Source organism: Euwallacea similis, chromosome 33 (assembly GCF_039881205.1).
Source record: "Euwallacea similis isolate ESF13 chromosome 33, ESF131.1, whole genome shotgun sequence".
Taxonomy (NCBI): Eukaryota; Metazoa; Arthropoda; class Insecta; order Coleoptera; family Curculionidae; genus Euwallacea; species Euwallacea similis.
The window spans coordinates 711,263-729,035 of NC_089641.1; the positions used below are offsets into that span (position 1 = coordinate 711,263).

Here is a 17,773-nt window from a genome sequence, read left to right on the forward strand (position 1 = left end):
GATTGTTCATTTTTTATTTTATTTTATTCGAGAATAATGTCTCACACGCAAGTAAGGGTTACTGGAGCGGTGAAATTGCACATTATTCTCAATTAAAACTAACTGAGAATAACGTTCACCTTAGGGCTCAGACAATAACCCTTGTTAATGATTCGGTGACAAATCTGTCACAATCTTCAGAATAATTGGAATTTATAAATTTCAGTTGCTCGCCTACATATAATTTTTTACAGAATCCATTGTTAAGAATCAATAGTCTTTTTTTAATTTTAAGGTTCGTTATATTGTGTGGCATCCAAAACGCCTTTTTTCCAAGCGGCCATATCGCAGGGACGACTGAACTTAATATATAATTAACTTTATTATTTTTCTGAGATTCAAAGCGCTTTATTTTTTTTTAACATTTTTTTATTTCCGCCACAATACATCCGCCTCCCTAAAACTCAACAAAATCGTCTATATCTTAATGTTCATTGTGTTTAAGTCCAAACAGTGCTACGCAATTCTCAATTTCAAGCGCGTATTTCTCATTCACCATTTTTTTTCAAAATGAAGCACGCGCCGCAAAAAATTCGCGTAAAACACAATCGCATCGATAATATCGGTGCTCTCACGCACCTCCGACTAAAATATTCGAAAAAACGCGAACAAAACGCGGCAACAACGTATGCAAACACCGTTTAACAGAACTAAGCCGCTTCCTCCAATCCTCTGGTTAAGTCAGTCTGCCGGCGTATATAATCACGAATAGACGAATCGTGCGTCGATCATTCGACCGCAACATAACCTGCAAAGGCGCGTAATCCACCGGACACGGGACAGTGGGACTTTCAGTGTCGGACACCCTCAATTTGGACACATAATTATGCGTATTTGGACCGAGAGCGTCGCAAATCCGACCGCTGCCCCTGTTTGAGTACTCTCAAACCGGAAGAGTTCCCCAATACCGGAAAGTTACACTTGAATTGTTGTTTTGCCTGGACGCCATGAGGATTTTGACCATTTGGGTTTTCCTCCATCTGGGATTTAACAAATTAGGTGAGTCCTCATAAGTTTCATAGGCGCAATCTGCGGGAATAAACATCGTTTTTATGCGCGTCTAATTTGGCCATCAGCAGGATTAAGTCGATAGGTGATAACGGTGTAAACGCTGATAAAAAAAAAGCTTGAAAACACAATGTATTCGAAGGGAATCGTCTAAAAAAATTAGATAAAGTTATTCCTCTGGAATCTCTAACCTGATGATAATCTAAAGATCTGTACAAGGCTCCAACTATGAATATAGTGGTGTCACTATAAGTATAGAAGTAGAGTTAAATCAGATGTTTCACTTGTATTGGAAAAGTAAACAGAGTTTGATCAGTGGGTTGAAGCGTGGAGATAAGAGAGCGATCAATAAAAGTTCTTTGAATGATTAATAATCCAGGATTTGCAGTGGAACAAACCAGAGAAAGCGCATTGATTGCCGGACTGTGACCCCAATACCTGCTGCATTCCTTGGAGGGTTATGAAGGGCGACAAACTGCTAGGAGGGCTGAGGAAATCACATGAATTGACTTACACTTACTCATCATAAGTAAGCAAGAAATCGGTCATTTTTTTCTGAACGAGTAGAAAAAAGTAAACTAATCTGAAGTAGGTATCCGAGAGCAAGGAAATTTGTAATAAAACAATCGACATTTCATTCAAATTTCCATAAAAATTATTATGTCAACATTTTCATACAAAACTGCCTTAACTAAAAGTTTTTGAAACTATAATAAATATTACTCACAAAGTCAAACTAAGTAATCTTGAACTATCATTTCAGGATCAAATTATCAGCAGAATTAACTGATTGTTTGCTTTATTACTTTAAACGAACATTACGCCAATGGGGATTTTTCCATGAGAACGATTTCATTTTATCCGGAAACCCTATTGAAACAATTGGAAATAACGTAAAATATCCGTTTACAGAAGCTTTATTACAATATTCCTGATTATTCCAAACCTACGCCAAGGCGAAATCTTATTTAAGAAGCATTAAAAACTACTGGAGATGGAGATAAGCCTGGGAAATACTGAAACCATTTTATAAATAATCCCTAAATTATTAATTTATAGAAACTTTATTATGAGGCTCGCAAATCGCTTCAAAAGGATTTTTAAACGCAAAAAATAATTTTGTCTTGAAACAAACCATTCCGAACCATTTACAACCCAGTCAGAAAATCATGAAGTTGTGCCTCGCATGAGGAATAACTTTAGGCATCTGATGAAATAATTTAAAGGAGATAACAAAATATTACGTTATGTATAGAGAAGCTTGTCATTCTAAATGGCCTCAAACTCCACTCCGTGGGTTATCGTATTGAGCATATAATAGCGCACTTCTTGATTGAAGTCTTTTCGCCTGAAAATTTTCAGCAAATCTCGATGATTTTCGTTTATTCACCCTTGGAGGTACCTTTTTTGTATGTCAACACCAATCTCGTAGGTATGTTGTCTAATTTTAATCACTTTAGTTGATTGTTCAATCTACTCCTTTTCTTCATTTTGACACTGGCATCAAAAGTTAGTCTCAACTTTGTAGTGCTGTTCGTTTTCTTGAGTACTGCGTGATGCGATAAGTAATAATTCTGAGATTTACCGTTCTGAATTTCATCCTCTGCGAACAATTATATATGTGTGTATATGCCCCGCCTCTTGATATACCTGCATGAACCCAATAGTCTTACTTCATGTATCTCACCATTTATATCCATTATCAGAAATAAAAACATTGATTTTTTACTTCTAGAATTCTGAATTTCTTCCTATGTCCATTTTTTCTTCAAGTATTTCAATCAAGTATAATAATTTGTTCGATTACATTTATTCCGGGCATTCAGCATAATACCATGATAAGCAATTATATAACGCAATTACATGTCATTATTAGCTAACAAACTGCATTTATTGACAATAAATAGTTCGCATTATTTGCCATTGATAAATGTATAAATAAAACAATGGCGTTAAATGAATGCAAATTAAGACCGTTTATATTGTTTCCAGGCATTCCGATATTGCCTTCGTTGACATGGCATTAACACCTTGTATCGGCTGTTTTAATAGTAATTAATTATGACAAGGCTCCTTTGCCATGTCAATTCGAAACGCTAATCCTATGTCTATACATTTCCTCTCAAATGAGTTGAAGAGAGACTAGAGAAAGGGAGGGAGGGAGAAATTTGATTGCGAGATAAACTAGACGACCTAAACACTTTTGTTGTGATAAATGATATCTTTCATCGTCCACTTAGCTTCGATTTTTATCATTGACATTATTAAAGGAATTTTAAAATGCCCGCAGGGACATTTTTTTATAACCGGTAAATTTCCCCAAACGTCCGGTTGTTTGGCAATTTTCTGGACAAGGAATGCGTCCTCCCACATAACATACGGTCGATTTACATACATAAACTGAACGTGGTTTTTAGATTTATAAACTCTGCACGAAATACCCGTTTCAAAGTTTATTTAGCCATAATAATTCTACACATTTTATCGGTGGAAAGGAATTTTTATCGTGCCAAATTCTGTGCTTCTGTGCTTTTGTTTCAAAGCGTTCAATCTAGTTTTGCGCAACAATCCTTCCTCCAGCGAAATTGCATCATATAAGGGACCCCACACACACAAAACTTTGTTCCAGAACATTGTAATGAACATCAGCAAGTATCTCTTTGAATACATATTTACCCCCGACATTCTCAGGCGATACGTGTCGATTCGCTTCAGTTAATAGCGTTTATGTCAACTACTAAAAAATGTTATCAGTACATGTGACATTCCTTAAATTCCTCAAGAATTAGACGATGGCAAATATTTGCAAAAAAATGACATAAAATGCTATTATTGCTTATTTTATAGGTGTATTGTTTTGGGAATTTTATAGAAAACGATTTGCAATTTATAACAAAACTGTGGTTTATGGCTTAATTACTGAGGTGGTAAACGTAAAACAGTAAAAAATGCAGTAAAAGGTGATTGAAATTTTTCATTAAAAAATCCTTACAAATAGAAACCGAAAATTAATCCCAGAGTGCAAATTGGAGACAAAACGTTGGCTTAAAAATGTTGATAACGATAATCCACTAGGTGTATCAATGACCTTTATGATCCAACTTTGAAAAAAAACTTTACTGTCCGGCAACAAGTACCTACATATATCATGAGGATAATAATAATCATTATAGACAATGACTTCAGGACTATAATGACCTCCACTAGGTATGTTAATGGTTATTAGAGAAAAGTAATGAGCATCATAAAAACAACTTTAGAACCATTTTAGGATTTACAGAATTTTTCAGGTTAATTCAAGTTTCTGAATTTATATGGTCGATCTTAAAAGCTATTTTTAAGACATAAAATCCTGTGTTGATCAATGGTTCTTAGTCTGCGCCAGATTTAACTTTTTTGCTCGGAATATTATAAAGCGATTCGCTCAATCTCAAATCTTTTGCCAGTCCAAAATATCGATAAAAGTTATTGGTGGTTAAAAACATTGAATAGATTCAGGTTAATTTAGGACCAATTTGGTGTCAATTGCATACTTCTACGAGCTTGTTTAAGTTAGGCTTTGGAATCGAGAAATCTAAGAACTATTTTAAGTTAATCAGATCCTTTAGAACTAAGTTTAAGGTTTCAGCGAATCAATTCAGCACTAATTGAATCCTTTCTCTGGCCTTCCCAAAATTGGCTTTGAGAATCGAGAAGTCCTAGAATGATTTAAATCATTCAGGTTCTTTAGAATAGCTTCAACTTACAGCGAATAAATTCAGGGAATTATCATTGTTTCGCCATTTTTAGGATTAGAAATTAAGAAGTTCTAGAATTTTTTTTCTTTACGGTTCTATAAGTAATTTAGATCAGCTTTTAGAAAACTAATTTTTTACAAATTTGTCATTATCGAAAAAAATAACTTTAGAGCTTTTTGTTACTATACTTCACCACAAACCACATAGAATGAATACATTAATAAAGATGGCCTCCACAGAACAAAACGTGCACAACTTACTAGAGCTACTTGGTACTGTCAGTACTTCAAGGTTTCAAGTTTTTTAGGAAGTATATACATTTTTTTGCAAAATTGAAATAAACTGTCGTGCTTTTCTACAGTGCACTTTTAATATGCCAAATAGCAAGTATATAAAATTGAAATCAAAAGCATTCTAGACATGTACAGAAAAAAGAAAACGATATGGTCCAAATAAGCCAAAATACTTCAATTTATGGACAATTTAGAAAACTTTACATTAATATTTACCCACGATATCCTTTCAAGTATGACTTAATTAGATTTAATCTGATGTTCCTTATTCTATAGGCGAATTTATCAATGAAAACCGTAAACAATAAAAGGTTCTAGAAAAGTTAAAAAATACCAAGCTACCATCAATGCATTCCTTAACATTTTCAGGCAAACGGTATACTCGCGAACTTCAGTTTAGATCTAAATGTCTCTGTTATTATAGACCTATAAGTTCGTCATTTTCCTCTCATTTTTATTTTCAAACCGTCGATCACCATCCTCTGCCCCAAAACGTGAAATTCATTACAACCCATTGTCGGTTTCAATCAGCAAACTCGATTAGTAATTTCGCAATTATTGTTGTCAGCAATACACAGTAAAATCTCCATCTGGCAATTGATGATGAGGCTAAAAACTGCCAGATTGCGTGGATAATGCGAAGCCTCATTCGGCCATATAGTGAAATTACGATTTCCAGGACCGCATTATCGGATTTTGCGGACATTGTGGAGATTATTATTATGTTATTGTGCAATTGTTGACGTTAATTTCTATTTTATGCTAAAATCTTCCTCAAACACGCTTATGTAACTGGTAATTTTGTCACTATAATTGTCTTAATTATTCATCTGGATAGATTGCGGCTTTGTGACCTAGAGCGAGGTCGATAACTCGTTCGTCAGATTTATTCCTGTTTTAACAAAAATAACGACAAATTGCAAATGTTGAGGCCTGCTTGATGCGATAATGTAAATTTAGATGACAGGTTCGAGTATCCACTTAATAGCTGATATTTTTTTATATACACAACCCAAGGCTGCGTCAGAAAGCTAAATGAACAGCTGATGTAGATGTAACGGTATTCCCTCGCAAATTTGGCAGCAGACGAAATATCGGTGTGTACAACTTGTCGGAGTCGGATCCTATAAAAATACAATCACGTATTCGTGTAATGACAAATTGTTATTGGCACGAGGATCATTACTCGGATTTATTTTTGAATTTATCGACTTGGATGAAAATCAGCCTCAACCTTTTGATACAACACTGAAACGCATTTGCAATAAAAGTTTCAGGGCAATCGCTATTTATACACTTCCAGCAACAAAAGAACATTAAGCTCTAATTGTGAATCCCATTGTTGCTGTTTCTCTTTGGAAAAAAAAAGTACCAGACGGCCACGACAGGGCAGGAAAGTATTCGTAATTAAGCCCTAAGAGGAAACTCTTAATTATTGTACTGCGAAATAAATCAAAGCCTGCAAAGTAAGTTTTTTTTAATTAACCTTTGAGTTCCGCAAAGGACGAATTCAAAAGAAGCTTTACATTGTGGTTGTAGGAGGAAATAAAAAACTGTGTCAGCCACATCAAAGCTCAACGAAAAGTGGATCTTTGGTTAATCTGGAACTGTGAAAACGTCTGGATTTAATTCTAGAGAAGCGTGAACGGATAATCTTGTGAAAAAGTGTCCAAGATAAACATAAAACCTCATGTTTCGCAGGTTTGTTCTAGAAAAGTCCAGGAAATAATAATTCAAAGATTATTGCTTGCTCCCTCTATCTCCATAGATGCCGATAATAAATATCATACAATGGCGCTCTTGAGAAGTAAATTCCATATAGATACATGGAAAGATAAATTTAGTACATTGTAGGGATTAATTAGTTGATATTATTAAGAATGATTACTAAGAGCTATTAAGAATGACACTATCAAGTCCGGTTCTGTTCAAGACAGTTAGGTACTGGTCAGTAAATCTCTGTGTAGTCTGAGAGTCCAGTAATGGGGTTTTACGGTTTCAAAAAAATGTAAGCAATCATAAGATTGCACTCATTTTAATTTAGCTTAGTCGTTGGTAGACTTTTTTTTAAGCTTTGATAAAATTGAAAACCACTTGTACACATGTTTAAAGAAAAAACTGACATACGAGTACATCTTTTTTAAGTATGCGTATACTAGTACTTAAACCCTTAAAATAGAAATATCAATGTTCACGATAAATCAAACACACCTTTAATTCAGACAGACACAAGTATTTTAAACCAACATCATGGTTTTATTCACAGATAAGCAATGAGTGTGCGAAGAAATAATTAGTCATATACCTAGAAATATTACATAACTAGAATTTTGCGCAAAATTTTTTAAATTAGTTGTCCTTTTACTGGTTTCTCTTTGATCTATTTTTAAAGAATGTAATGCAGAAAGTTGTAACAAACATTGTCACTTGTAATACGTTTTTCTTATTTCATTTATTTATGTTGATGTAGGCAAAATCCGACACCTGCTGCGATAATGTAGTTACAACTTTGTATGAGTTAATGCATGCATGTAGCACATATTTCAGAAGTGCAGTTCTAAGCAGCGATTCAAACAATAATATGCTTAAGGTTAGTCTGGACTTTGGAACGATATGAAATCATGATAATGAATATCAGCAACTAAGGCGATTATTGCAAAAAAAATTGTAAACAATGTGCGGAAAATTACCACAATGTGCAAAATGTGTCAATAAAGGTCATAAATAATATTTGGTATGTTCAGAAACAATATTTTCATGAAATTTCCTCAGAAAAAATAGAGGTCGTCGTACATTGGGCAACGAAATTTTTATTTTCAGTACTTTGTTTCTCAAAAATTTCACTCACATTTACTCGTGGACACTAAAGCTGGATCACCCGTCAGTTTTATGTCATTAGGCAAACTACGTTATCATACCTCGTTATTCCCATGCATATTGAATATTCGAAATCCAATTTAGCAGCTTCCAACTATATCTCTAATTAATTAATGTTAATAGATACGTTGTTATCATAAACCGCAAAATTGGCAGCCATGCAACTGCACTTCTGGTCCAAGCTTGAAACCTCAACCCAAGTACTGCTATAGCTAAATTGTTTATCAAAGGAAGATAATATTCCTTAATTTAGTGCTGATACTTATGTGTGTATGAAACATTAATTCATAAATAAACCTCACCTCATAAAATTTCTCAGAAGCTTTCAATTAACTTTCAACTTCTAACAAACGATTTGCTGATTAAAACCCATCAAAAGTAATGGTCTCTATAGTGAGACAAAATGGGAGGATATTATCTCTATTGAGGGTCTTTTATGGTACAATTTCTTGAATGATGTAACTTGCAGAAGATGGATATGTGGAAGTCTAAAGAAACTTTCAAACCTGTTTCAATATTGTACGAGACAATATTAACCCGATAAGATAACGTAAAGTGGGTCAAGATTAGTGTCGAATAGTAATAGTGGTTCAAAACTAAGTTGAATAGGGTAGTACCGTGTAGTAGAACCCACCATATAAGGTACATAATAGAGCTTTTCAGCGGAATTTATAAAGTTTTATATAGATTTGCTCGAACGGTAATATCCTGTTGTCTATGTCATTGTATTCTGACCAAACAATGGGCAATAAGTTTGAGTATTTTTGCTGAAATTATTGATGGTTTACCTTGATATGGGTGTTGTTCGGTGTTAGAGTAACACCTATCTAGAGGATGTTTGTAGGAGTCATAGATCTAGGAGAGTTTGTCATTGAAACTGTAAAGATCTTTGGAAGAATAAATTCCTACTGAATTAATATGTCTCTTCCAAACAGTACATCATTGTAATTTCATCATTCGAACATTACCTTCGGATTTGGAAGTAAATTGCATGTAAAGCTCATATAGGATAACATAATCAAATCTGTGGCATAAGCAAATACTTAACATTTTTAACAACAAAATCAAAAACTAGAAAGGAGCGACTCCGTGGCTTGTTTGATTTAAATTCTTGTGAATTGCCCCGCAATCCATTTCCAGATTTTCAAAAGGCACCTCTGAATTCAAATTTACGACACAATAGCCGTTAGCATGCCCCTTTTGTGAGTTTGTGCCCTACATAGGCAAGAGAAAAATTGAGCAAGGAATGTGGAAAATAAATTGACTCGTGGGGCTAAATGCAATAGGACTCGCTTTAATTAATAGGCACCAGCACCCAATTTCAATCTTTTATCGTAGAGCCTTGGTCTCGGAAAGGGCTGTTTCCGCCCCTGCACATCTCGTTAACCATTAACAGATTTTTCGCTCGCGATTTGCGTAATAATGAACAGGATCGGATCACCTGCACAAGTGCATCGATATTTTTAGTACGGCACACACATGCTCTGTTTGCTTTAAACATTCCAGATTTGCTTATTTTGCACGTCTAAAACATGTTTGCATATTTTTGATTAACATGTTTGTTGATTATATCAAAGTTTTCAAGACTCCTGTGATGGAAGCTTATTATATAACGCGTTTGAGCCAGAGTCAAGGTCTTCGTAGGAAAAATCTCACTGTCAGCTAGCAGTAATTAGTAATTTATCATGCTGCCACGAAAACAAGGAGACTCTTGTCGCGCTTTTTCTTCACATTAATATATCGTCATATAGCTACCTTGTACCTAGCGAAATGTTTGTTCTTCGTTATAATAATAGCCACCATCACTTCTCATCTCTACTTCCTAAACGGTGTTAATATTATTATTTACTTAACTCGATAATATTATGTCATGCTATTAAAGTAACTATAATGTAGTGTTTACGTACACTTATAACCCAAATATGGGTACCATTATTTCGAGATAACAACACTTTAAACTGCCATGTGGGTACAATAATTTTCTCTTTGAGAAAAATCTGTTTACACGTAAATGGCTCTTTAGGCAAGCTCATTATACGACGGTACTGTGGGGGATTAGGTCCTGTTTTAAGTTGTGTTTTCCTATATGGTGTTTAATTAACTGCTTAATCGAATAAAAGTTTTATTGAGTGAGTTATGAGTTTGCTTCTAATTTCCATATTATATTTTAATGAAAATGCCCCAAGCTTGCGTTTATAGCATTCTAGAGAATTGTTATAAACTACACAGAAACTCTACTTTTGCAGTTACGATCTGTTAAATTTCCGTACTCGCTGAGACTAGAAATTTACAGCTATAGAGTGTGTTCAACGTAAGGATGGACAGCATTGGTATTTCGTAAATGGTAATAGACACTGACTTGGTTCAATAAGAGAAAAAGATACTTTGTACAACACCTAAAATATTGGTAGTTGTTATTTCTGGATAAATGTGATATTTTCAATTATATAATATGTTAAAAACTCAAGAACTGAAATTGAGTTATGTATATAAAACACTCCCATGATTAGTTGATAAAAAAACGCAAGGCACTAAAATAAGTTACAGTTTATATCAGAAACCGAGGGATATTTCATTTTGCTTTATTTCAGTTATATTTACCCTTTCCCTCATGCCTAGTATTTCATGCATCAATAGATTACAGCATTCAGAGCAAATTTGACATCAACTATAACAATTATCACAAAAATGTTAATTCCATTTGCCTATCGCTTAAACGTTGAAATTCGTTTTAACGCCAAACTAACTTTATCAGGCCTTTGGCCACATTTAATTGCAATACTTTTAATTGTTTATTAAGCACATTTATTCGATTTTTTTCAACACAATTTCAGCACACATCAAAATTTTTTAGGTGCCTAAGGTATTATAGGTCATGAAGGCCATGTATTTCGCATCACTCAAGTTAATATTATTTTCATTATGCATGTATTATAATTGACGTTTTATGCACGCTCCATAAAAACGTTATTATAACTCGTGTATGGTTACTAGTGATACAATATTAAGACTTTCAGTTCCCATATGTCCAAACATTTTGACATATTCATAACATTTTGTGACACCTAAAAGCGTTAATTAGTTGAAATATTGATGCACTTGTAACAAGAAGTATTGTGTAATATTATTCTATAAGAGCTTTTAAGACTCTGGCGGCTTACAAAACTTTCCGTTGCGTGTAGCATTTTGCAATATGTCGCGCGTGCTGCAAAGGCCTTTTTGTAAACGTACATTATAAGATTCTATTTTATGACAAATTTACGTTTCTAGCTGATTTAAAGTACTAATCTACATTGTTCTTTCGAAATTATTTTAGAATTTCCAAAAAAATATTCTTAAACTCATTGAAAATCTAAAATGACTCTACAATTCGTTTCCTCATTACTCATTTACTCACATCTATTCGAAAATTTCTGATATTAGCAAAAATGACGTAACTTATTTTTTAAAGCTAAAAGAGATAGAGAATATCTCTAAAATTGACAAAATTTTCCAATCTAACCCTTAACGAATGAATGCCGCTATAGTTACGGCATTATAGTAAATATTCATATATATTCAGATATATTCATATATGACGTATTTGTTCATATACTACCTATTGTTAGTGAAAATATCCATTAAATTAGATAAAAGCGATATTAATCATGCTCTTTTCTTGCTCGAGTAATAATTATTAATTTGTTCAAATTCCGTCGATATAGTGGTCATTGTTCTAGAAAAATGTGATCGTTCGTTAAGGGCTAAATAAGGAATCTGAAGCAGTCGACGTAAATACACCGAAAAATAAAAATAGCTGTTTACAATCTCAAAGGAGGGTTCAAGAAACTAATAATGATAATATACATATAATTGTAATTATAGAGAATTTCAGAAAATATTAATGAATATTTTTTAAATTAATGTAGACTGAAATTCTCTTAGTCACTCTTTTAATTTTTCAACTCAAATTTGATTGCACTAATTTGCGTTGATTGCCACTTTTGTTTACGTTTTTTTAACGTAATTTCACAAATTAAAATGTTTTAACTGCCTAAGGTAGAGATCATCAAGGCCAAGCCCATAAATCCCATGTATTTCACGCCTCTCAAATCAATATTCTTTTTATGGTGAACTCATTTTCTAGCCGATCTAAAACACTAATTGATGTTGTTTTGTTTGAGGTAAGTGCCCATGTATCGATACTCGCTAATTGCTATTGGAATACTATCGAGAGAGTTTTTATGCATCAAAAGAAGCAGATGGTCCTGTCAGAAGTGTTTTCAAGGAACATAAGACATTGACACAGATGATGTTGGATTTGTGGGTCAGTCTTCTCCTGCTTAAATGCACAAATTTTGATTTATCGCTCGACGCAATTCTAACCAATTAATAGACCTTCACGATCGTTTAGTCTGATATAAATAAACAAGAATATCTGTTTCAGAACAAATTTCTCGGTCTATTTAATTACCTAAAAGTGCGATTTGTATATACATGCAGACAACGATTAAGATTATCGCTTTACAACCGCCGATAAGATCTTTGACTTCAAGCTCAGTTCACACTTAATTTGTTAATTGGAAAGGTTTTTAAATTATTGTCTGTAGTGAGATAGCATCAACTAAATTACGTAACACAGAAACTATTATAGATTAAATGCGGTTTCAAACGGGCTTTTGCCCTTGAGGGATACGTTATCTGATTGTGACAACCAGGAGTGGACTGGGGTGCTATAATTTAGGGATATGACGCAATGCCGCACATGAAATATTCAAAATTCGTTTTGCAATTCACAAAGTGTCAGTAATAGATAAAATGTTTCAATTCAAGTTCTTGTATTATACTTACTGACTTCCATCAAATTAAATTGACCATGGCAGAAATTGTACAGAATTATTGTGATGATGAAAAGATTTCAAAACATTCGAATAATATTTCAATTATGGAAACAAAGAATAACGATTTTTGAATTAAAAATTCACACATAGCTGAAAATTAAAATTAAAAAAAAAATCTTATTCATCACTTCAAAGAGTGGTTAGTTCAGGTTATATAGGGTCTGCAATTACCAAAAGAGCAGAAAACTGCCCTGTATCTTCCAAAAAAAGCGTGAGTCATTAATTCTCTTTTTACCATTTTTCGCATATGCGAAAAAGAGCCCTTTGCCCCTACATGATTTATTCTTACCGTTCCTGAGCTTTCCATTAATAGATATTGAAGAAACTGAACCAGACTGTAGGACAGATTAATATCAAAAACGATTTTATTTATTTCTCAACCCCCCACTGTCTTTTGCTATAATCGATCGATATAGATTGATGCTGGATATTTTAACAGAGGTTGTGAAGTCTTGGAATTCCAGTTTTAAGCATTTTTATATCAGAATTTCCCAAATATTCTCTCTATTTTAATAATTCTAAGCTTAGGATAAGTACTCTAAGGTTAGTTTGGGTTAGCCATATTGTCTTGTTTATTCAACTATTTTCTCCCCAACTTCGACTTGTTTTTACGTTAATATCAATTTCTCTTTAAACCTTTCTCCATTTTATCATCAAAATTTCCAATGATGAATTACTCTACAAATTAGATTAATGATTTACTTTACAAATATTGTCTATATCATTTCCATTAAAGTACCATGTTTATTGATGTCAATAGCACGTGTACTCAATCTATGTCTGCGGGTGTCTGAATCTTCAGCTTCTTGAATCTCATGGGAACAGTCTTCATCGGCGACTTCGGAATTTAATTAATATCGATATAAATCCATTATGCTAATCGAAATTCTTGAACATCAAAAATGGCTTGATTATTAAGCTTGATTGAGCGGATCTGCCTTAATTAGTTTGTATGTTAATTACTCTGCCGGATGTCGATATACTCTTAATATGGCGCTTGTTTTTGATACAATCATTCCAATCGGATTTACTAGCATATCAGATCATAGATGTAAATTTTTATGCTAATTGTTTTCTGTTTATTAATCCGCGCAGTTTTTACGCCAAATCCGTGGCTTTAAACAGAGGGATTCTCCTTGGAACAGCTGCGTACTTCGTTAACATTCTTGTACTTGTATACATTGTAAGTACCACTAAAACCTCGGCCATTAAAAATCGAAATGGAAATACATATTTTATTTTCCTGAAACCGTGTAATTAGCGAAATAATCGCAAATAACTCTCGAAGTCTTCCAAGGTATTCATTATCGGCAAACCGAACGGTTGGGGCACTTAAATGGCAACATTTTTTACGTTCCAACTCGTAAAGTTTCTTTCCCCCCGCCCCCCCCCCCCCCTTTTTGAAAAAACTGGGCTCTGTTTAGCCTTTGCCTGTAAAATATGGGATTAATTACATCTCGGGTAAAGGGTAGGAAAAAATTAATGAATATCTGAGCGATAAATTATCGATGCCGCGTTTTGTTTAACGCGTCGTGAATAGCGATAATTACGAGGTCATAAATTAGGAGATCCCAGCTTTAGTTCCTGGTTAAATTAATCTCTCTAACTCAATGGAATGTGCAGCATGTTTCTTATTTCTAAAACACAATAGCTAATAGTCTTCTAGTTAAGATAAGAAACTGGTGAAATTCTAGAGGGGATTAGATCATTAAAAGATATTCTTTCAAAGATTTTCCTCACAAAATATGTTTTATATAAAATGTGTTTTTGCGTATTTGCTTGCACCTTTTAGATGGATGCAATCAAAGCACAAATTTTTCTATTGGGCAAAAGAATCCCAATTTTCTTTACTCAATAAAATATCTTTTTCCGTGTTAAATTTCCACTCACCTCGATTCTCGTTTGCCACAGAAATTGCTAATTCTCTCAATTTTGTAAATTTAAAAGTATCTAAAAAATCAATAGTGCAGAAACGTTCTCCTTTAATGCTATGATTATAAACATTTAGCATTTTTAAAAAGAAACTAACCAGTCTTTACTTTCAAATTCTATTTGTCATTTATGCTCTGTTCTTTTCTCATAAATAAATCAACATGGATTAAGTTTGTGAAGGGAGTAATTGAACTAGAGTTATCAGTATAGTGAAGCCTACAACTAGCTAATTGGGGCATACATACGCAGCAATTTTCTTGCAAATCTATCATCTATGATGGAAAGCTATAAAATATTCTACATAGCAAGAAAATTGCCGTGGCGTAACTGGTCTTTGATGCCAGCAATTTTGTAAAGTATCCCTCAATATTTCACATTTTTTTCATTTTTCTCTTAATTCGATCTCTAATTTAATTTAAAAACTTAACAATTTGAGGAAATTGAAACTGGATCTCTGATGTCAAGTATCAAATGAAGCCAAGGTACATCACTTTTTTTACGGTTCCCTGAAACCAAACAATGAGGCGCATCATGTTCATACTTTTCTACAAGGTTCGACCCTCTAAATGATACCTTTAATTAAAAAATAACTGCCACTTGATAAAACTAAGAGAGCTGGACATAGGTCATTGAGAGGGACAAGGGATTAAAATATTTACACATAACCCTGATTACAAATTTTTTAATTGTTGTGATTAGCCAGACCCAACACAAATTGCGCTTCGTGACGTTCTCTTATTTTGACATTGAAACTTCAAGCTCTCTTCAGGTTTTTCTGACAAGAATTCCTTCACAGAGGCCGACAGCCCATTAAATAACGTATTACGAATATGTAAATCTGCGGGTCATACCTTATCTGTTGTTAGTCACACGAAGTGTTCGCAATTTTGAGGTCAACAACTTACCACCGGATTGTTTGTGTTTGCCAAAAAGAAGCGTTTTCTCGCTTTATATGGCGTTAAGACTATTCCTTCCATATGAAAGCCGTTACGTAACCCTCGAGGTGCAACCGGTTTTGTTTGGTCTGCTGTTTGCACATCCCAACTCGTCCAGATACTCTTTCGAGATCTAACAGCGAGATCATTAAAATTCAAAAAATATATGGTTATGCCCAGGTGCAAGGATACACAGTCTGTATCCCATTTTAAGCATCAAATTGAGCAGAACAAATAAAAGCAGGGTTATTATATGGTCGTAAAGTCACAGAGGCAAAAGCCCCATTCAGGAATTTCAGGCGTTTGGAAAATTATCTTTAACGATTGTTTCTGGTCGTAAACCCTACACTTCCCTCAATATGTGAATTTAAAGCGATCAATATATGCAAAAATATTTTCTGTGATCATTATAAACCACTTTTCTGTGATCGTTATAAACCACTTTTCTGTGATCGTTAAATCGCGGAAATCAAAAGGTGCTAAGTGCCGTCTGAAAAGGTCGAGGTTGCCACATGAGACAAACTGTAAAGAATGCAGCCGTGACACACTATATGTGTTGGAGACCCGTACTTGATTATTTTTAATTAAACCATGAATATTGTTCGACATTTGACTTGCCCATAAATCTTGCAGGTAAACAAATTGAATCTCATACACAGGGACAATTAATTTTGAAACAATCTGGTGCCTGCAGCCGTGAGAGGAAGCGGCGACAGTCTGTCTCCAACATGGCAAATTAGAAATTTTCCCAGTTTAGGGCTTGCTCCCAACTAATCGCATGTACTATTTGAATTTTGAAGAGAATTTTGCATATTCCACATCCCCAAGGAGACTAAATTATTCAGGCTTGTTTAGAAACTTTCAGGGCAGAAACGCAATTTTAAATTTCAAGTTTCTAGCACATCAGTCAGAGAAACAAGGAAACTAATAATAGATGGTGTGGGAAAAGTGCAGTTTGATTATAGAAAAAAGATATACAGAGCTATTCCCCAAGAGGGATCAAAACTTAAATTTCGAATACTTTCTTAGGTTTTAGGAGGTACGAGATGCTTCCTATAAACTTTTTGACTGGGAAGCCGTCTCAATTAACAGCCACCCCAGAATTTCTAAGGAATGTGCTGTTCACAGATGAAATTTCATTTTTTCGTAACGTCGTCATTAACTTTCACAATAACCATATTTGGGTTGCAGAAAATCTGCATGATCTCATAAAAAATCATAATTAACTACAACTTTCTCTCAACCTTTAGGTTCAAATTATCGGTGATCTTTCTCGTGGAAAAAAGTGAGTAAAAATTTGAGTTTTCCATCACCAACTTTACTGGCGTGCAAAATTACATCAGAATGCCGCGTTATCGTCCAGAAATATAATCAGAAACGAAATTAAAACACAAAATTTGAACACCTTATTTCTCAAGAACTTGCAGAGATAGCCATTGCAAGTTCATATAAATATGAACTTTTTGTCTTAAAATTCTTTAAAAACAAATTAATTACGCATCCTGATTGTTGAAGAAACGAGCCTTCACATTTTTTTAGTAAAGTGGGGGGGGGGGGGGGGGGGTGACTTAACGCTACTGATTTTGTCAAATAAATCAGAAAAGTCTCAAAAAGGGTATTCATTTCATGAATTCTATTCATTATTCAATTCTATTCATGAAAGTGCTATTGAGTTATTCCACTGCTGGGTGGCGTTATGGAAGAAAATGTAATTAAATCAAGGCCAAACAGTGGACTGTACAAGTAATGAGTGCAAACGACTGATTTTAATATTCTTAAAAAACCTAAGTAGAACTAAAGATATTAAATATATACGGCTTTAGTTTTACTTTCCAAAAACTTAGCTCCGACCAAGAGCAAATTAAGATTTAAGAGATAAGAATCTAGAATTGTGAAATTTAATTATCATCAAAGCTCATATCATACCTTTCCAAAGTTTTCTTTTCCTATTGGTATGGAAACTTACAGGCTGGTCTTCATTTACTTCTCGATCTTTTTCTTCATAAAAATAGCACCTATAAAATGGAAACCGTACCATGTGCCCCCATCAAAAATTGTTATGAGAGAGATGA

The 17,773-nt window shown here is 33.9% G+C and overlaps 1 protein-coding gene and 1 long non-coding RNA gene across 3 annotated transcripts in view; one reads left to right on the forward strand and one right to left on the reverse strand.

Moving 5' to 3' along the window:
• LOC136418203 (uncharacterized) overlaps positions 1 to 17,773 on the reverse strand; it is a 36,853-nt gene that overhangs the window by 18,937 nt on the left and 143 nt on the right. Inside the window, exon 2 of the long non-coding RNA XR_010752894.1 lies at positions 17,628 to 17,716. This is a non-coding gene — a long non-coding RNA (uncharacterized lncRNA). The remainder of the gene's footprint in view (positions 1 to 17,627; positions 17,717 to 17,773) is intronic.
• LOC136418186 (cysteine-rich motor neuron 1 protein-like) overlaps positions 702 to 17,773 on the forward strand; it is a 92,903-nt gene continuing 75,831 nt past the window's right edge. The window contains exon 1 of one of the 2 annotated variants that reach the window (XM_066404170.1): positions 702 to 1,038. In XM_066404170.1, the coding sequence (XP_066260267.1) occupies positions 987 to 1,038 (52 nt within the window). In that variant the 5' untranslated portion in view covers positions 702 to 986. The remainder of the gene's footprint in view (positions 1,039 to 17,773) is intronic. The other variant, XM_066404169.1, reaches the window with a different exon arrangement.